The 19,139-nt window shown below is 35.4% G+C and overlaps 1 protein-coding gene across 1 annotated transcript; it reads right to left on the reverse strand.

The window, feature by feature from the left end:
• Positions 1–3,542: 3,542 nt before the first annotated feature.
• On the reverse strand, positions 3,543–6,499 carry LOC127084310 (transcription factor bHLH143). The gene is made up of 3 exons (XM_051024736.1): positions 6,342–6,499; positions 5,599–5,922; positions 3,543–5,454 (listed from the first exon to the last, which is right to left on the reverse strand). Exon 3 carries the CDS (start codon positions 5,271–5,273, stop codon positions 4,263–4,265), a length of 1,011 nt encoding a protein of 336 aa, XP_050880693.1. The 5' UTR covers positions 5,274–5,454; positions 5,599–5,922; positions 6,342–6,499; the 3' UTR covers positions 3,543–4,262.
• Between the last annotated feature and the right edge of the window lie 12,640 nt (positions 6,500–19,139).

Raw genomic sequence — 19,139 nt, forward strand, 5'->3', positions numbered from 1 at the left:
TTCAATATTCATTGTGAATCTGATTTTAGACATTTGAAGGATCAGATAGAAAAAAAATTACATTGTCGTGTCTCAGAATTGTTTCATCGACATTCATTAAGCAATGGATTCGTTAATAAGGTCTTTTACCCCACATCAAAAATTGAAGATGACGAATTTCAGTGTCACACAACATTTAATCATTTGTACATAATTTAGTTATATGTCTTTTTTATAAAGACATGCATTCGCTGCAACAAGTTTATCTCACACGGTTATCACAAGCGCACCAGTATGAAAATCTTCAACCTTTATCTTCATCAACACCCTTTTTAATACACCACTTACTTAGTCAAGAAGGACCATAACAAAATAATGAAAAAATCATTCCACCAGATAAAGCCAGTAAAGACAGTGAAGATGATTTAGTCAAATATGTCGATTTATTTGGTGATGATAATGCTTGGAAGTTGTTGAAGCTTCCTTTATTTTTTGGAACTATATCACACAATAGGTATGGTTTTAGATATTGAAATGGAGTTTGAAAACAAAGAAGAATGTGTACTCGTCATTCAACAATGGCACGTCAAAAATCCTCTTGATTGCTAGGTTTATAAATCAAATGATGAACGATGTGTGGTTAAATGTAAAATTTCATATTGCAAATTCAAATGTAGGGTCTCATTAAGAAAGAAGAATTCAAAATGGGTGATTAGTATTTTGGCTGCCCCTCACACTTGCATGTCGTCCTTTGTGTCTCAAGATCATCAAAAGCTTGATTCAGACATGATTTTTCACATCATCAAACTTGTTAATCATGATGCTTCAATTAAAGTAAAGATTATTATCGCCCATATTAATGAGAAATACAAGTATATTATCTCATACAAAAAAACATGGATCGCATAGAACAATGCAATTAATTCTATCTACGGAAATTGGGAGACTTCTTATAATGACCTTCCACGATGGTTGTCGGTCATGAAAATATATCTTCCATGTACTATAATAAAAATACAATTCTCTCCTACGTGTTATGACTTGTACAAATCGACTTCAACTGATGTCTTTAGCATAACATTCAATATGTTTATTTTTATCATGAATAAGAACATAGATAAATGATCTCCTTTACGCAAACTCATCCCAATGAAAAAATCATATGTATGACTATCATTGATTAATGTTGGGGAGTCCTGGGAGCGCCTGAAGTGACAATGGGACAAATGTTCAGGATCCAAGACACTTTGACACCACATATTCATCCAAAACCTTAAGGCAATGGGGGTATGGGCTACCCCCTCTTATAAATTCACATTTCATCCATTCCTAGTCGGTGTGAGACTTTAGCACTTTCACAGTTGAAACCCAACAATCTCCTCTATAAGTGTGAGTCACCCGCATCACTAGTCTTGAACAACATTAGGATCCACTTCCACTCCCCCACCGAGCCATCCAGGCTCTTATACCACTTAGTCGGAAAATTATCAAATAATCATAATGTTTTTCTCAAGTAGAATACTTTCTCAAACTTGTGCAATTTAAATAGACAACCAGCAAAACCAGTTTCAGAGCACAATAATAATAACAAAAATAATGAAATAGCAAGAATACCGAATTTTTAACGTGGAAAACTTTCCTCAAAGTTAGAGAATAAAAACAACGGGATCTAGTCCAGTAAAATATTCCATTTGAGGGGGAGCATACCCATACGAATGGATGGAATCACACTTGAGGAAGAGATTGTTGGTATATCAAGTGTGAGTATGAGTCCTACATAAGATAAAAAAGTGAATGTTAAACATATTTTCAACGGGACATGCCTCATACACACCACCATGTGGGGAGGACTTTCGGTACCATAAGTTGTTGGTTTCAGTGAGGGATTGACTTCATTATATCAAAAGTCCTCCCCACATGGTGGTGGGTAGGAGGCATGTCCTATTGAAAAAGTGTTCAACAATCATTTTCCCCTCTAATGTGGGACCCATAATTGGATTGAAAACTGGATGTTAAACGCTTTATAAGTGAGTTGTGTAAAAAAAATACTTTATAAGTGAAAAAAGCCATAAATCCAAGGCCTTAAGGTTTTGGGTCAATATGTGGTATCCAACTAATTTCAATTGAATGTTGAAAGCCTAGTATGATTATCCTTTGACGCCCTCAGGATCCAACAATGGTATCAGATCCTAGTTCAACTAGGACTCCTTGTATCGAAAGTCTTCCTAACAACGGTGTTCAGGCGACATGTTCTGTTGAGGCCATCCAATGGTGGCGCAAGTAGATATTGATGAAAAAAGCTTCCATTTGAGGGGGAATATGCCCATAAGAATGGATAAATTCACACGTGGGGGAGTATTGAGAAAAGATTGTTGAGTTTGTGCTAAAGTCCCACATCGACTATGAATGGAGTAAATTTTGGATTTATAAGAGAGGTGACTCATACCACCATTGCCTTAAGGTTTTAGGTAAGTATGTGGTGTGTCTCTCATAATGTGTGGTGCTTATAAAGGAAATACCCCAACGTAAAATTATCCCTTATGTTGAACCCAAAAATCATGAACTAATAGTGGTATCAAAGCCTAGTCCGACTATGGTTCCTTGTATCGAAACTCTTCTTAACAAGGGTGTTCAGGTGGCGTGTTCCGTTGAGGTTATCCAACGACGATGCAAGTAAATATGGTTGAGAAAACCTTCATTTGGGGGAGAATGGACGGACTCGCACTTGAGGGGGAGATTGTTGGTATATCAAGTGTGAATATGAGTCTCAAAAGTGGATTTTAAACACTTTATAAGTGAGAATACCCATAAACATAATGTCTTCAGATTTTTGGTCAATATGTGGTGTTTAACTCATTTTAAGTGAATGTTGAGAGTCTAATGTGAGGATTCTCGGACCCCCTCATGACCCAACAATGTTATCAGAGCCTGGTTCGACTAGGGCTCCTAGTATCGAAAGTCTTCTTGACAAGGGTGTTCAGACGACGGGTTCTATTGAGGCTATCCAACAACCATGCTAGTAGATATGGATAAAAAAGCTTCCATTTGAAGGAGAGCATACCCATAAGAATAGATGGACTCACACTTGAGAGGGAGATTGTTGGTATATCAAGTGTGAGTATGAGTCTCACATCAGATGAAAAAGTAAATGTTGAACACTTTATAAGTGAAAAGACCCAATAGAACTTTTTTTGTAGGCATAAGAGACAATTTTTTTTACCTATGATTTAAAAATTTTGAGTTTAGATTTTTACACATTTATTATTCAACTCACTTTTATATCACTTTATATTTAATATATTTACAATCGGAATAAATTTTATATAATCAACTCACTAATTACCACATAACCAAACACTCGCGTATTTGTGAATTTTGTTATTATACTTTTTGAAAGGAAAAAAAATAGTTTTATTAACTTGTCATTTAAATAAACATGTTAAAAAAACAAAAGTATAAATTGTGTATTTGAAATTCTTAAATAATTAATTACATGATTTTTAAACCAACATTTTAATAATTAGATTTTTTAACATACGTGCTCATAGTACACCAAAATACACTGAAACCTTAAAAGACCACTGTCCAAACAATTGACTCATTCTCAATAAACCGACACATAAATACATAATTGCATCATGAAAATGAAACCTTAAATGGAATACTCAACAAACACAAGACACACACACCTCTCAATGACAACGTAGAAAATGGAATTGTTGCCATTCATTCCACCCACCAAAACCAAAAGGGTCCCATCAATTCATGATGAAATCAAACACCACGCTCCCCAACATCAGAAACTTTCTTCTCCCACTTTAGACTCTACTCACTCCAATATCTCATATGATATCACAAAAGCATAATCAAAAGGACAAGGTGGAAAGTGGGTCCCAAAGTTACCAAACGCGCATGCATATAATCACACACAAATTCAACATTTCTTAAGGAAAATGTCATCATTTACAGCACAACCATCCACTAATCATGCTCCTGTCAATTCTATCTGTGACCCTTTATCTCCAAAAGCTTAAAGATACAAACTTTTGGTCAACAAATTGAAACCCAAATCACATTTTTCATTTACATTTTACAGTGGCAAATTGCAGTACTTGCAGTACTACTGTATATAGTAGTTGCTTTTACTTGCCCCTTTATTGTTAAACCATAAATATACCTTGAGAATGAGAATAACAGTAGAAAGCATGCCGTGTTCAGAATTACCATGCAACAAAGTTAAGAACGTAACAAAGAATGCCTTTTCCATCATTCATACTTATTCTTTAGTGATTTTTTACCCCAAGCATACCAGTTTGAGACATCAAAGATTTTAAGTAATCGATAGTTTCATCAATGACTAACAGCGGATGCTTTCCTTTTGCTCCGGGAGTTAAGTTCTCGAGAATTCTCAATGATTCGTAGATTTTAGCCTTTCTCAATTGAATATCACCAAAGGATGAATTATCCTCTTCGGTTTTCCTGGTAAAATACATTTGCCTGCCAGAATATTTGGATTCGGCATCGCTGACACACTCAGATGGTTCGTTTAGTCTTACTGAACTAGCACTGTCCAGAGGCGGAGGTAATCTTGCATACCCACCGTCAATTAGCTTATGCCGTTTGCTTGGCCAATCAGAGCTAGCAACATCCTCCTTTATGTCCTCAAATGGTTTTTTACTCAATGGAGAATGGTATGTACTTGTTACCTCGTCGTCTTCATCGTCATCATCCTCATCATCATCAGAATAAAGTAATGCATTGATTTCTTCTGTGTTTTCACGCATTTCACTTTCTTCGTTAACTACATGATCCTGATCAGACTCATCTGGCAAACTGTATTTTGGCAAATGTTTTTGACAAAAATTAGTTGCCCGTCCATCCTGATCAACATCATAAGCTTGAGCGAATTGCGTAATAGTATCAATTGGACTCTGATTAAGTGGGAAGACAGGACTATAAAACAACCTTGTCTTATTACCAGACCGGTCAAATATAATAAATTTCTTCTGCAAAGATGCAGGATTTGGGCTTTGCATAGCTCCATAATTATTTCTTTCTTTCAAACACGGTTCTGTTTTAGGATCCCGAACGAACCCTCGCACTTCATTGGTCTGATCAGTCTGCAGGCTTGGAGTAGCAAGAGCTGTGAACCCTGGAAATGCACTGAGAGCGGGATTCAGATATGCTGAATGACCACAAAAACTAGGATCCGGCAATGTGTTGGCGCCATTCAAATAAAGAGATGGCCAAGCCACATGCTCTGGGAAAGGCCAAGATTCATGAGCCTTAACCATCGAACCCGAAAAAAGTCCCAAAGAACAATAGAACCACTCGTTTGGTTCTTTGATACGGGGCCTTCAATAACTTGCTGCTTCTCTTCAAAACAAATGACAGAAAAAGAAAACTACAAATTCCAGCTTTAAGATAAAAGAACAATTACGTGACCGGCTTAAGCAATTGACGGAAGTAATCAGCCTGCAAAAAGTTCGAACATAATATTCATAATCGATAAGCTCATTAAATCATGAGAAAACTGAACAAAACTTTCATCAAACAGCTAGCTTAATATCATGTCAAAAATAAATAAAAAAACTAAGAATTATCAGCGCATTTTCTGACCTGACAATCGTGTAAGGGTTGAAAGCACGCTATGACTCTAACAATAATCGCTGGTTCACCTTCAATGCCATTCCAATGTTTTAATGCCCGAAACGTTGTTTTACCAGCTGCTTGGCCTACCATAACTTCCTTTGATCCTCACCACACTCTACTCAATCAATCTAAATGCAATGCACACACACCAAAAGAATGATAATCTAGAGAATAACTTTACAGTATAAGTTCAAGCTTACAACTTGGCGAAACATATCAACTAAAAGACCCAACCAACGCATGCTGATTACTTAGAGCTTCACACAGATGTTATACCCTCAACCAATTTTCCTGAAAAAGGGTTATATCATATCATAATCATACCAAAGAAAATTCATTTCTGCAAATAATAATAATGATAAAAATTGCAATAGAAACTGAAATTCCCCAAAATAAAAGTAAAATTGAAGTCAAATAGGAGTGATGCAGCTGCAATTAAGGTTGCATAAACATAAAAAATATTATCTTTTCGCCCTAATCGCAATTGCAGACCAATTTTGAAAACCTAGACGACGATAAATTCATACTTTTTAAGATAAAAACGAGACAAAAGGATTCAATTGGTTTAGAATTTTGAAATTCCATGGCAAATGAAGTGTGTAAAAATGAACAGCGAGAAAAATTCAAATTATGGAAAGATCAAAATAAGAATAATAAATTTGAATTTCAAGAAAGCCCCAAATGAATTTCAGAGTTTTGAAAAGACTTACAGATGGATTGAGCAGAAGAAGAATGGAATGAAAGGAAAGTGAGCGTGCAAGTAAGAAGAATTTGGAAAAGAGGTAGAAGCACTTGCGCATGCTCACATTAAATACACAACTAAATCTCCTTATTACCCCTTAACTCCCACTTTTTTTTAAACTAAAAAAAAATCATTTAAAAACTCAATATGTTTTAACCACAACATTTTAACACCTATAAACATGTCACTTAAAATTGTGAGGAGATTCTTGTCTAGTATGTATGTGCGAGAGAGAAGTTTGGAGAGGTTACTTGTATGATAAGTTAATTAACCATAATATAACTTTTAGTTAGTGGATCATAATTAACTTTTATAAGTTAGTTATGTGGAGGTTAGAAGGTTAGTTATTAGGCCTAACTAACTCATTACACCATATATAATGATAGGTAGATTTGTGAAATATAACTTGATATTACATTCTATGTTTTCTCTATTATTCTTTTATGGTGTTCTTGGCTTGAGTTTTCATATGGTGTCATCGACATGTGGCTACGAATTCACCATTATCGCTGCATTATCTCGTGTTTCTTCACAAATTTCCATTTGTTTTCCTCCTTTTCATTGATCTTCATTCAGTTTGTTTTCTCTCTTCAACCGTGTCTGTTGAAAGTTCTTCGACCACCAATAATGGTCATGCTCAATTAAACCATAACAATGGAGTTTCTTCGATTCCTAATAAAGATTATCAAAATGATACCTTAAATCCTTACTTCATACATCCCAATAAAAATTCAGTTCTTGTTTTAGTGAAACCTCTATTGAAGTTGACAATTATCATTCTTTGTCTTGTTCCATGATAATGGTTTTAAGGTCCAAGAACAAGCTTCACTTCATCAATTGAGCATTGCCAAGACCATCACATGAAGATCGTGATTCAATAGCTTAGGATAGGTGCAACATTATGATCATGTCATGGATGAACAATTCAGTAGAATCAGAAATCTCTCAAAGTATCATGAAGATGGAGACTGCATCAAGCATATGGAAGAAGTTGAAAGATAGGTTTTTATCATGATGGTGCTTTCATAATCTCCAATATCTAAGAATAAATTTGCACTTTAAGACAAGGTGATTGTTCTATCTCTTCCTACTACATGTTGAAAGAATTAGACATTTTTCGTCCCATTCCTGGACGTGATTATGCCATATTGTGTATAGTCATTGACAAAATTTGATGTTATAAAGATTCTGATCAAGTTATCAGATTCTTGAATGGTTTAAATGATCAATATTCTGCTGTTAGATCTCAAATCATGTTGATGAATTATTTCCCAAATATTTACAAAGTGTATTCCTTACTTGTTCAACAAGAGATACATATTGTCACTCCTATTGATGAGTCTAAGCTTTTAGCTTTTCCTTTTGATCAGTCTCAAGATAGAGGAAATTATTCTTTTTGTGGCAAGAATTTAGGGGTGGTCGACACTCTGGTAGTCGAGGAAGAAGCATCAGAATATGTACACATTGTGGTATATGACTAATCATTCTCTCTCTCTCTCTCTCTCTCTCTCTCTCTCTCTCTATATATATATATATATATATATATATATATATATATATATATATATATATATATATATATATATATATATATATATATATATATATATATATATATATATATATATATATAATATATATATATATATATATATATATATATATATATATATATATATCCTTTAAGAAGCGTTGATATCCTCCACTGGCAACAACATGAAAACATCAACAATTAAGCTAATGAGCACATTTACGAAGATGGTTCTCAATATGAGACTCATGAAGAGCATCTTAATGGACAAGATTTCAATCTCTTAGCCTTTACTCCATATGAGCACAAAGCTTTATTGGCATTACTTCAGCAATTGTCGAAACTTAGTTCTCATAGTTTGAACCACATCACCTCTCAATCCAAATCAAATACAGGTATTATATGCAATTTTCCCATCAATGTTAGACTTGATTCCTTCATCCTAGACATTAGTGCAACTGGCCATGTTTGTTTTTTTAGAATTTTTTTCAATTTCTTAAAAATAATTAAACCTATAATTATAAAACTCCTAAATGGTTCATTAGTTACTACTAATTCTGCAGGAACCATACTCTTTGATACCAAATTATTCTTAACTAATGTTTTATATATGCCTAAGTTCTCTTTCAATCTTATATTTGTCCACAAATTGACTCAAAGTCTTAAATGCCAACTAGTTTTTTACAATTCAAATTGTTTAATACAAATTTTCTACTCCAAAAAAATGATTGGTGCAACTAAATTGATAGGTGAATTGTACATTTTCACTCATCCTCTAGTTACATTCCCAAATACACCATCACTTGTCATTGATCCTTCCAATAAATTCTTTTCTTTAAAATAGAAAAATTGTATCAATTTTGTTGATAAACTTGATTTTAGACATGAAATGGTTATAACATTTAGCATTTGAGACTTGATCATCCTTCATATGACAAGATGATTGAAATGAACAAAAAATTTCCTTATGTCAAGATTGTTCATTCAGATATTCCTTGTGATGTTTATTTTTATGCCAAACAAAAAAGATTACCTTTTCCTAATAGCATTCATAAATTTGTAGACATTTTTGAATTAATTCATATGGACATATGAGGTCCATTGTTTATTCCTTAAATGAATGGCCACAAATATTTTCTCACTATAGTTGATGACAAAAGTATATATACATGGATTTTCTTCATGAAATGTAAATATGAAACATCAACTCTTAGAGAATTTTTTCCATGTTCCACGCCCAATTTAAAACCAAAATCAAATGCATAAGATCAAATAATGACAATGAGTTTCTTCTTAGAGACTTTTACAGTGAAAATGACATTTTCCATAAAACATCTTATATCAGTACTCCTCAGTAAAATGACAGCTGAAAGGAAGCAGTAACACATACTTGACATGACTAGAGTCATTATATTTTGAGCTCATTTACCTAAAATTTTATGTTCTTATGCAGTCAACCATGCTATTCACATCATCAATAGATTGTCTACCCGTTTCTTGCACAACAAGTCACCCTTCCAAGTTCCTCACCAATGTTTACCTGATATTAACCTTCTTAACGTTTTTGGCTCATTTTGTTTTGCTTCAACCTTACAAGAAAATTATAAAAAAACTGGATTCCAGATCAAGTAAATGTGTTTATCTAAGTGTTCATGTTGGTGTTAAGGGACACATACTATTTGACTTAAAATCCAAAGAGATTTTTCTGTCTAGAGATGTCATTTTTTTAAAACAATTTTTCCATACAAGCCATCCATCAACATATCATTCATCAATAAATCTCAACCTTATAATTCATTTGTCTTATATGACATATTTTATTTGCTTACATGTCTTTTCACGCCATAATATTTCTAACACATCAGATACGACTACACATCACTCTAATATTTCAGCTACATCAGATATAACTATACATGATATCTCTTCTTTTTACCATACTCATTCTACTTTCATTTCACCAAATGACTAGTTAAATCATTAACATACTTCATTTAATCACACAAATTATTTTTCTAACAAGTCTACACCTCACAACTTACCTAATTTTGACCTTCAACTTTGAAGATTCACTAGAATCACTAAGCTTCACTCGTTCTTACAAGACTATCATTACAACCTGATTGAAAGTACAATACATCCCTCCAAACAAGATGACATTCAATCATCTTCTCATTTAGTACCTTTTATCTTTCTTTATGTCTTATCACCATTTTTCTTCTGTGCATACATAATGCATCCTTAATCTATCATCTATATCTGAACCACACACTTATGAAGAAGTCATTTGTGATAAGAAATGGAATAATACCATTAAAGTTGAACTAACTACTCTAATGAAGGCTAATATTTGAAAGTTGGTTCCCTTGCTTGCTCACAAGAAAACAATTGGATGTAGATGAGTGTTCTAACTTAAACTACATGTTAATGACTTTGTAGAGAGATACAATGCAAGATTAGTAGCAAAGGGCTTCACTTAAACTGAAGGTCTTTATTATCTAGACACTTTCATTCCAATTGTAAAGATGATAATTATCAGAATTTTCATGGTCATTGCAGCTGCTCAAAACTGACCCTTGTTTTAACTTTATGTCAACACTACATTCTTACACGGTGATTGCAATGAAGAGGTATATATGCAAGCCTCTCCATGTCTTGATTTACCTCATTCTGACATGGTTTATAAATTACAAAGATCACTTTATGGATTGAAACGAGAAAGTAGGCAATGAAACATAAAATTCATTGAAACTCTCTTGCACTCGGGGTATTTTCAATTAAAGTTTGACTATTCATTGTTCACTAAGTCTAATTGTGTACATTTTACAATGATCCTTGTCCATGTACACAATTTTGCCTTAGGCTAGACTGGAGTTGATGAGATTACCAACATTAAGACCCTCTTAAATGATAGATTTAGCATCAAAGATCTAGGAATTCTCCAATACTTTCTAGACTTTGAAGTGGTTAAATCAAAAAAAGGTATCACATTATAACAAAAAATATACACACTAGACCTCTTACAAGATACATGCTTAATTGGAGTAAAGTCATGCAATTCTCATATGCAACCTCATTTACATTTGTACAAGAGTTCAAGTAATTTGCTTTTTTATTCAACTGTATACAAAAGATTAATTGGCATACTTAATTTGCATTTGAGAATACAATTTTAAATAGTTTCTACGGTGTACATTTGAACTATTTTATCCTTATAGACTTCTAGATCTATAGTCTAATTACACAATTTTAAATATTAACAAAAAATACTTTAAAAAAATATTATATTACACTACTCAACTCATTAATCTTTTCGTGATAAAAAAAATTAAAAAATAATCATTATGAAAACAATATGAATGACAAACGAAGCTTAAGCAAGAAACAAAGATCCTCTTCTGAATTACCAAATTTCAAATAAATTTATTAATATTTTCAATATAGTCTTGATTAATATTTCTATTTTGTTTTGTTATTTCATAGTTACCCATAAATTTATGAAAAAGGTAGCTATAATATCATTGTTTTACTTAAAATATTTGTTAAAGGCTAATTTTGAAATAATCATACATAAAATAGACGCTGAAAATAACAAAATAAGTGACAAAGCTAATATATATTCTTCTCAAGTATCTTTTGATGTCAATTATTTAGATTTATACTATAATACAAGAAAATAGTTAGTAATAAACTCCTATATATGTATCCTTTTTATTTCCATTAAATTTACATAAAAACATTAATTTTTTGTCGGTGACAAATCAATTAAAAGCTTGCAAAAATTGCAAACATGAATCAAAGTCCTCATGCGCTGAGAGTTTTAAAAAAAGTGATAAGTTTGCTTAAAAATGAATTGATGTTTTTTGACTGAGAAATTGAATTGATGTTGGTGGACCTGATTAATTAATTGGCGATTATTAAAGCATGAGCATATACTTATCATATGGTTGAAATATTCATAATTATAATTAGAATAATTATAATTGATGACAAAAACATTGATGAAACATCACTTCACAAGAGACATATACATGTGACATATTCACTCACGGATAATTTAATATTACAGATTAATTAGCAACCTAATGTTTTTTCATAATAATTTTTATATATATTTTTTAATCACATTCCAAAAATATTCAATTACACTCAAATTTAATTTAAATTAAATAACAATTTCAAAATTGTTTTGATTTCGTGGTTCCGAAAAATTAATTTTTGAGTGACTTGTCTATATTTAATTGATTTTGATTAAAAATTAATTAAAAGTAAAGTAATTTATATTTTTATATATTAATTAGTATTTGTTAAAGTACAAATGTCCGATAATCTCTATTAGTTATGGATTGTCAGAGATTTTAAGGTTTATCGTAAGATTTAGAGTTTGTTCACGTATGGGTGAGAAGTTATGTCTGGGTATTTATGTATTGGAATTAGGTTGTCCTATCCTCCATGATTTTGGGATATTTATAATCATATTTGGCATGGATCCAAGATTTCTTTGGAAATAGCAATCATTGGGAGAATGAGCGTTTATCTTTTGATATTCAGACGACCGTGATCCATTTCTCCTGGGACCATGTCCATTTCGCAACAAGATATGGACACGTCACTCCCCAATTCCTAAGTGGGACGACTTATCAATGGGAAGGCGGAATATCCAATAGAAGGACGACAAATCTAATAAGTAGGTGATTGATATGGTAAAGGGGAGACTGAGAATCCCCATGTTCCCTCCTAAGACCTTCACAAAAATATACTAATACACAGTCCCCTCAAGCACGAGGGATTGGAAATAGCGAAATGATTTAGTTTATTTTCCCTACTCAAACTTTCCAGGGGAATCATAAGTGGTACATTTTTAAGTTGAACTATTCTAACTAAGTGTTAGTTGAGTCCCACAGGCGAGAGTCAAACTTTCCATATGTGGGCGAGTTTTGACACACCTCTGAGCGTCAAGAAGAGACACGCGTCAGCTGGGAAATCCCAAGACGTCTGCTGGAAGGAGAAACGTGTGATGCATTTAATGATATCAATGACTATTTAACCTTGGGGTGGCCTTATTTATTGGCACGTGTCAAAACATGAAGACCTTTCATGTCTGATGGGAAACCTTTATTCCTCCTATTTAAAGGGACAAACCCCCAACTTCTTCACTTTTCACCACTTTCTTTCTAAATTTTCAAATGTTTCCTCTGGCTTCAACGATTTTTGCATCTCCACGAGCTCAAGCTCATACCTAACAAAACTACATGGTCAATTAGATAGAACTCTCAACTCGTGATGAATGTGTAGCCTTATCAAACTACTGTTATAGGATGTTAGGCTTCAGGATGAGACTATTTACTATAGATTAGTAGAGTAGGAATGTTTGGTGGTTGCACGAGTTCTCTTTCCTTTATATTTTCTCAAGAAATAGGAAGATCATTGACACCTCAGAAACTGAGCCCAATGACGTTAAGGAAGTTGGGTTTATCGTTTATATACTTGTTGGAATAGGGTTAGAGTGTCGGGTTTTTGTTATCGTCTCCACAGGGATTGTGAGATATCGCCGCCGTTCGACAGTTGTTTTAATTCTTAACTCGTAGTAACAAGGGGGGTTTTGGTTTTGGTCACGGTAGCTTGCATAAAAGTGTAAGAAATTGCAGTAAAAGTTTTGGTTTTTCTATTTGAGAAAGATTGTCAAAGTTAGGGTTCGACGATCACTTTGCATGCATATGTTCGATCAACAAAACTCATAAACTCCTTTAGATGAAAAACTATTTCACAAAGTCCTCCCAATGTGTTTATCTCTAACACACATTGTAGGTTTTCCCATTTTGATCCATTGTTGATCTCTCACACAATCTATCAAAATGACAACTTTTTGGTTCAACTTTATGGTGAACAAAATCATTCATTACTATCTCTAGCTAACAAACAAGATTGGATGAAAACCTAGGTAAAGAGTTGGAAAACATCTCTCGATCATAAACCAACACAAAGAGTTATCAATAAAATAAAGTTTTCACCATATATTCATCATTAAAGAGTTTACAAATGAAGATCATCCCATATACATACAAAGCTTATGATCATCTACATCTAACCTTGACAAAATGAAGGACTTAGCTACTCATTTTCATGGTAGCTTGTACAACAAGTTTCGGTTGAAGGTTGATCAACATCCGAGTCGAAGAATCGAGATTGGATGGGAATCCACCTTCTTTTTGTAGAATATTGTTAAGAGATGAAGAAAATATGAAAAATGGGTTTCTAGGTTACAAAGTGATCCCAAGAAAATGCAGAAAAATATCTAAGTCTAAAAGTTGTGTCCTTTCCAAAAAGTAGCTCCTGCTACTTATAGGACTGGTTCCTGAGCTGTCATGCTCGCTAGGCGAGCAGAATGGTTCGCCTAGCGAGCCCCAAAATAGGCCACCTGAGGCACCTGCGCCCAGAGAAATATCTAAGTCCAGATTTCATGTGTTCGCTAGGCGAAGAATCCTTCGCTAGGCGAAGCACACGCTTCCTCCTTCGCTCCAGCGAGTTTAGATGGTTTTGCTACTGGAATTGCTCGCTGGGAGCTCGCTAGTGGCTCGCCTAGCGAGCAAGTGCTAGCTGTGAGATTGTCCAAGTCTGGCAGTGTTCGCTACTTCCTTCGCCACAACGAGTTTGTTGACTTTGCTACTGTAAAATTCTGGGGATGTTCGCTGGCAGCTCGCTGGGTATTCGCCTAGCGAGCACTTCGCTACAACACTCGCCTAGAGAGCATGCTGATGAATGCTTCCTTTCTTGGTTCCTTTGCCAACTTTCTTGTGTCTTTGTTTTCTATTCTTTCATGCCTAATTTCTGCACAATAACACACAAATTAAAGGTACCAAGATCATTTAACATTGTATTGCAAATCATCAAAAGCGAGGGCGGTTTCGAACACTTTCTCAACAAAAAGGAGTGAAAGATGCCCACATTTGATAGCTCAAATAAGCACTTTTGGGCATCTAACAACTCTCCCCAACTAGATTCTTTCTTTTCCTCAAGCAAAGTATGCCTCTTGAAGGACAAGAGGATTTGCTTTAAGAAAAAGGTTTCTCCGAAATCGGATAAAATGGCTCAAACACAAGAGAATCAACTAGACACAAGTTCCCAATGGTTAGAATAACATAATTCACAAGAACTAAAACTTTATAGCAATGTAAAACATGTCACAATACACAACAATATTATCTTGAATGAATCACCCTATCTCTCCTCTTCGAATAAGGATTGAAGAAATTACGCGTTTGCAACCGCGGGGACAATCTCTCTCTCCAACAAACAATGCAAAAGACAATTCAATTCATACAATGTCTAACAATTATAAATGAAAATGCGGAAGCACGAAGATCACTAAGGTCTTTTTCGGTTGTAGCTTGGTTAGGTTTACAAACAAGGGTCATTTCTAAGGCCATTGAAAACGAAATTGCTGATGCAAAAGAGACATTCACTGTACATTATTCACACATCTCAACTTCATTCCCTTTGTTTCTCATTTGAAACCTTCACAACTCTTATTTCACAACTCAATTTTTGTTTTTCACTATTTTTCTTCCAAGCAAGCATTCATTTTCATTTTCTCTATTTTTTTTCTTTTCTTTTCACATTGTATTCACAAAACAGATGTTTCTCTTTTCTAATTTTTTTTTCAATGCTTGCTCGGTTATTCTAGAGTTGTGGCACTTACCGATTCTCATTTTCGTTCTCCCCAACTTATCTTTTACTCACCCTAAGTGAATGCTCTTGACTTTTTACGGCAAAAGAACAATTATAAAAAAATTCCGGGTTTCAAAAAAAGATTTTTGACATCTCGCTTTATTTCAAGCTGAGATTCAACTGTTTAAGCTCAAAGGGGTTCACGAATACTCTCTCTGCTTACGGGTAAGTTGTATTTGGAACTGATTGTGCTCGAAAGAAAACAAGTGCCTTGATCATTTCTAATTGCTTCCACAAATTCACAATAATAAAAGACCAAGCATGAATCAAATGAATCAACAAAGTTTATTAGAATCCAGCATTTTAGTGTACAATGGAGGTTTCCTCACAATTTGTGGTTCTAAGTCCTAGATGAAACATTCATTCAATTATGTTGCAAAAAGAACAATATTCAATTACAAAAAGAGTAAAGTTCTTAATGCATTCTAAAATTCTAACCGGAGGTAACCATGTACCTTAGCATTATTCGCTTGTTTATTTTTATCATTGCCATCCAAGCTCGGATGCACCTTCATTGGATACTTCTTTGAGGAGCAACCAATCTAGAAAGTTTGACACTCAACAACAAAAAATTTATTAAAATAAAAGAAATTTAAACCAAACACAATAATTTAAAACATAAATAATAACCATTACTTCAAAATTGTGTGTGGGGGACAAAACACCCCAAAAGTACATAATCAATACCAAAATACTACAAATTTGAAAATACAATAAAATAAAACAAACTTAGCCCTCATAGGACTCGGAGTTCTCATCACTACCGGCCTCAGAACCGGTACCATCATCACTATCATCATCATCGTCATCACCATCCTCAGCACCACCAGAAGCACCGACACCCGCCCCCTCTCCGAAAATAGGCCTGTCCACAGGCCAGCTAGCGTGCTGCAGAAACTGCTCACGCGTCATCATCGGATGCTCTCCGGAAGGGTCACGCACCTGCAACTGTAACAACTGCATAGAATCGTGAATATCAAGCATGGCGCGCTGAGTTACCGCCATCCAATCCCAATTATAGTTGCAGACAGCCTGCTGGAAAGGATCAAAACCATGAGCAAAAACACTAGGACCATCAGTAGTCCCGGTATTACCAGCAGCTACACTACTCCTGAAGTTCTTTGGCTTGCAATACTTGGCCACATATCTGTCGTCGATGGCTGGCGGAATCCTCACTTGACTCCGGGAGGGTAGCTTCACCCTCGAATGTTGACACAAAGCCATGATGAGACACGGAAAAGCAAGGGGGCAGTTAACTCGTGCCCCGACTTTAGCCCGCTCTCGACCACGGACTTCATCTCTAAAGCAATTATTCTCGCCACATCGATCTGAATATTAGTGAGAATGCAGTGAACCAGGTGTGCCACTGGGATCGGCACGGTTGAGGTGTGAGACTTAGGTTTTATATTGGTCAGAAGCGGCATTAGGATCAGCTGAGCCATGTGAATCATGTCCTCCTTATGGTATCTCATCGGAACCCCAGATGGGTTCAACTCAACTGATTTCCCCTCAAATAATAGGGCTGCAGAAATAGAATCGGTATCCCGGTGAAGCCTCAAATCCCTATGGTATGTGTCCCTCTCATTTGCTCCCAGATGGAGCAGTTCACCCAGCACACGGTTGATAGCATCTTTATCGAAAGCAACCGGACGACCAGACACTCTTGTCGTCCAAGTGAACGGCTCGTCGTCATTAGGTAGTGCGTTCGCGTAGAACTCACACACTGTATCGATGTCATAGTTCTCAAGTGGAGATATCAACCGGTCCCATTTCTTGGTATGAATCAACCCAGCAAATGTACGGTAGTCGCCTTCGGGGTTGATTATAAACCTTTTCTCTAGCAAAATTTTTCTTTTTTCCAATGCCACATAGCGAGCCGCTTGCTTTGCCCCGACGAATTTGTCGGTATCGAACTAAATGGGCACAGTACGGGAAATGCTCCCGACCTTTCTCTTTTTCGAAGCGCTCGATCTGGATGTCATCTGTAAAGTCATAGAAAAGAAACAGCATAACCACAAAACATATTAGAGAGCAAAACAGAAAATCCAACTGCTGTCATGGTCGCTACTGCTTCGCCTAGCGAGGACCTAGTGACGCTTCGCTACAGGTTCGCCTAGCGAAGTGGCAGCGAATGCTCACCACAGATTCTCCTAGCGAGGTGCTAGCGAATGTTACGGGTTCTGGGTTCTGCATTGTTTATTAACCAAATTTCAGAAAACCCTAAGTCCTATGGTACCCATTTCAGAAATAAAGTGATTTATCATGCAAGGCATTGTTCTAAGATACATGCAAATCTAAACCCACATGCAAAACCTAATGATACCCACTCTCCCAAATTCACCCATAATGTCACATACTTCAGAATTTAAAAATTGAAAGCATAAAGTAAATGAGATAGGACAAACCTGATGGAGAGATCGATTGAATTTGGAATGCAACGGTGGTTAGGGTTTGCAATGTAACAGTTGGGGTTTGTGTGAGATGGAAAGTGAGAGCGTGATTGTGAGTGTGTGAGGTTCTGACTACAATACTTAAAAATGGTTTTTGGGCCCAAATGAGTGGCCTGCTGAAAATTAAATGGGTTTCTGCCACGCAGCGCTCGCTACTACTTCGCCTAGCGAGCAGCTAGCGAATCAGCTCGCTACTGCCTTCGCCTAGCGAGCAGCTAACGAGCGTGACAGTATTTTGTTTTTTCAAAACAGCATGCAAAGCACAATTCATCAAGTTTCTTCAAGTTGAACACCAATACCAACACAACAAAAAGCTGTAAATACTTACAATGTTGGGGTGCCTCCCAACAAGCGCTTGTTTAACGTCGGATAAGCTCGACGGTTCGATGCTCAAAAAGGAGCATCCAAGGAAATAGCACAGCTCCCGCGATCCACAAGACCACCGAGATAAAACTTCAAATGTTGGCCATTAACCGTCCAACTCTCCTTCTTCTCCAAGTCCTCAATGACAATAGCTCCATAATCTTTGACTTGTTTTACACGAAATGGCCCGGACCATATAGATTTCAATTTTCCGGGGAATAGCTTCAACCTGGAATTGAACAATAGGACCAACTGTCCGGGCACAAATTCCTTCTTTCGAAGCTTTTTGTCATGATACTTTTTTACCTTTTCTTTGTACAACCAACTCGAGTGATATGCGGCATTGCGCATCTCTTCCAACTCAAGCAATTGCACTTTTCTATTTTCACCGGCCAAATCCTTATCAAAGTTTAATAATTTCAGAGCCCACAAAGCTTTGTGCTCCAATTCAACCGGCAAATGGCAAGTTTTACCAAACACCAATTGAAAAGGAGTTAGCCCTATTGGAGCTTTAAAAGCGGTACGGTATGCCCATAACACTTCATCCAATTTTTGTGACCACTATTTTTTCGAATTTGACACGGTTTTTTCAAGAATTCTCTTAATCTCACGATTAGAGACTTCGGCTTGACCATTTGCTTGTGGGTGATACGGAGTCGCCACTCTATGTGATACACCGTAATGTTTCAAAACG

This window comes from Lathyrus oleraceus, chromosome 1 (assembly GCF_024323335.1).
Source record: "Lathyrus oleraceus cultivar Zhongwan6 chromosome 1, CAAS_Psat_ZW6_1.0, whole genome shotgun sequence".
Classification (NCBI taxonomy): domain Eukaryota; kingdom Viridiplantae; phylum Streptophyta; class Magnoliopsida; order Fabales; family Fabaceae; genus Lathyrus; species Lathyrus oleraceus.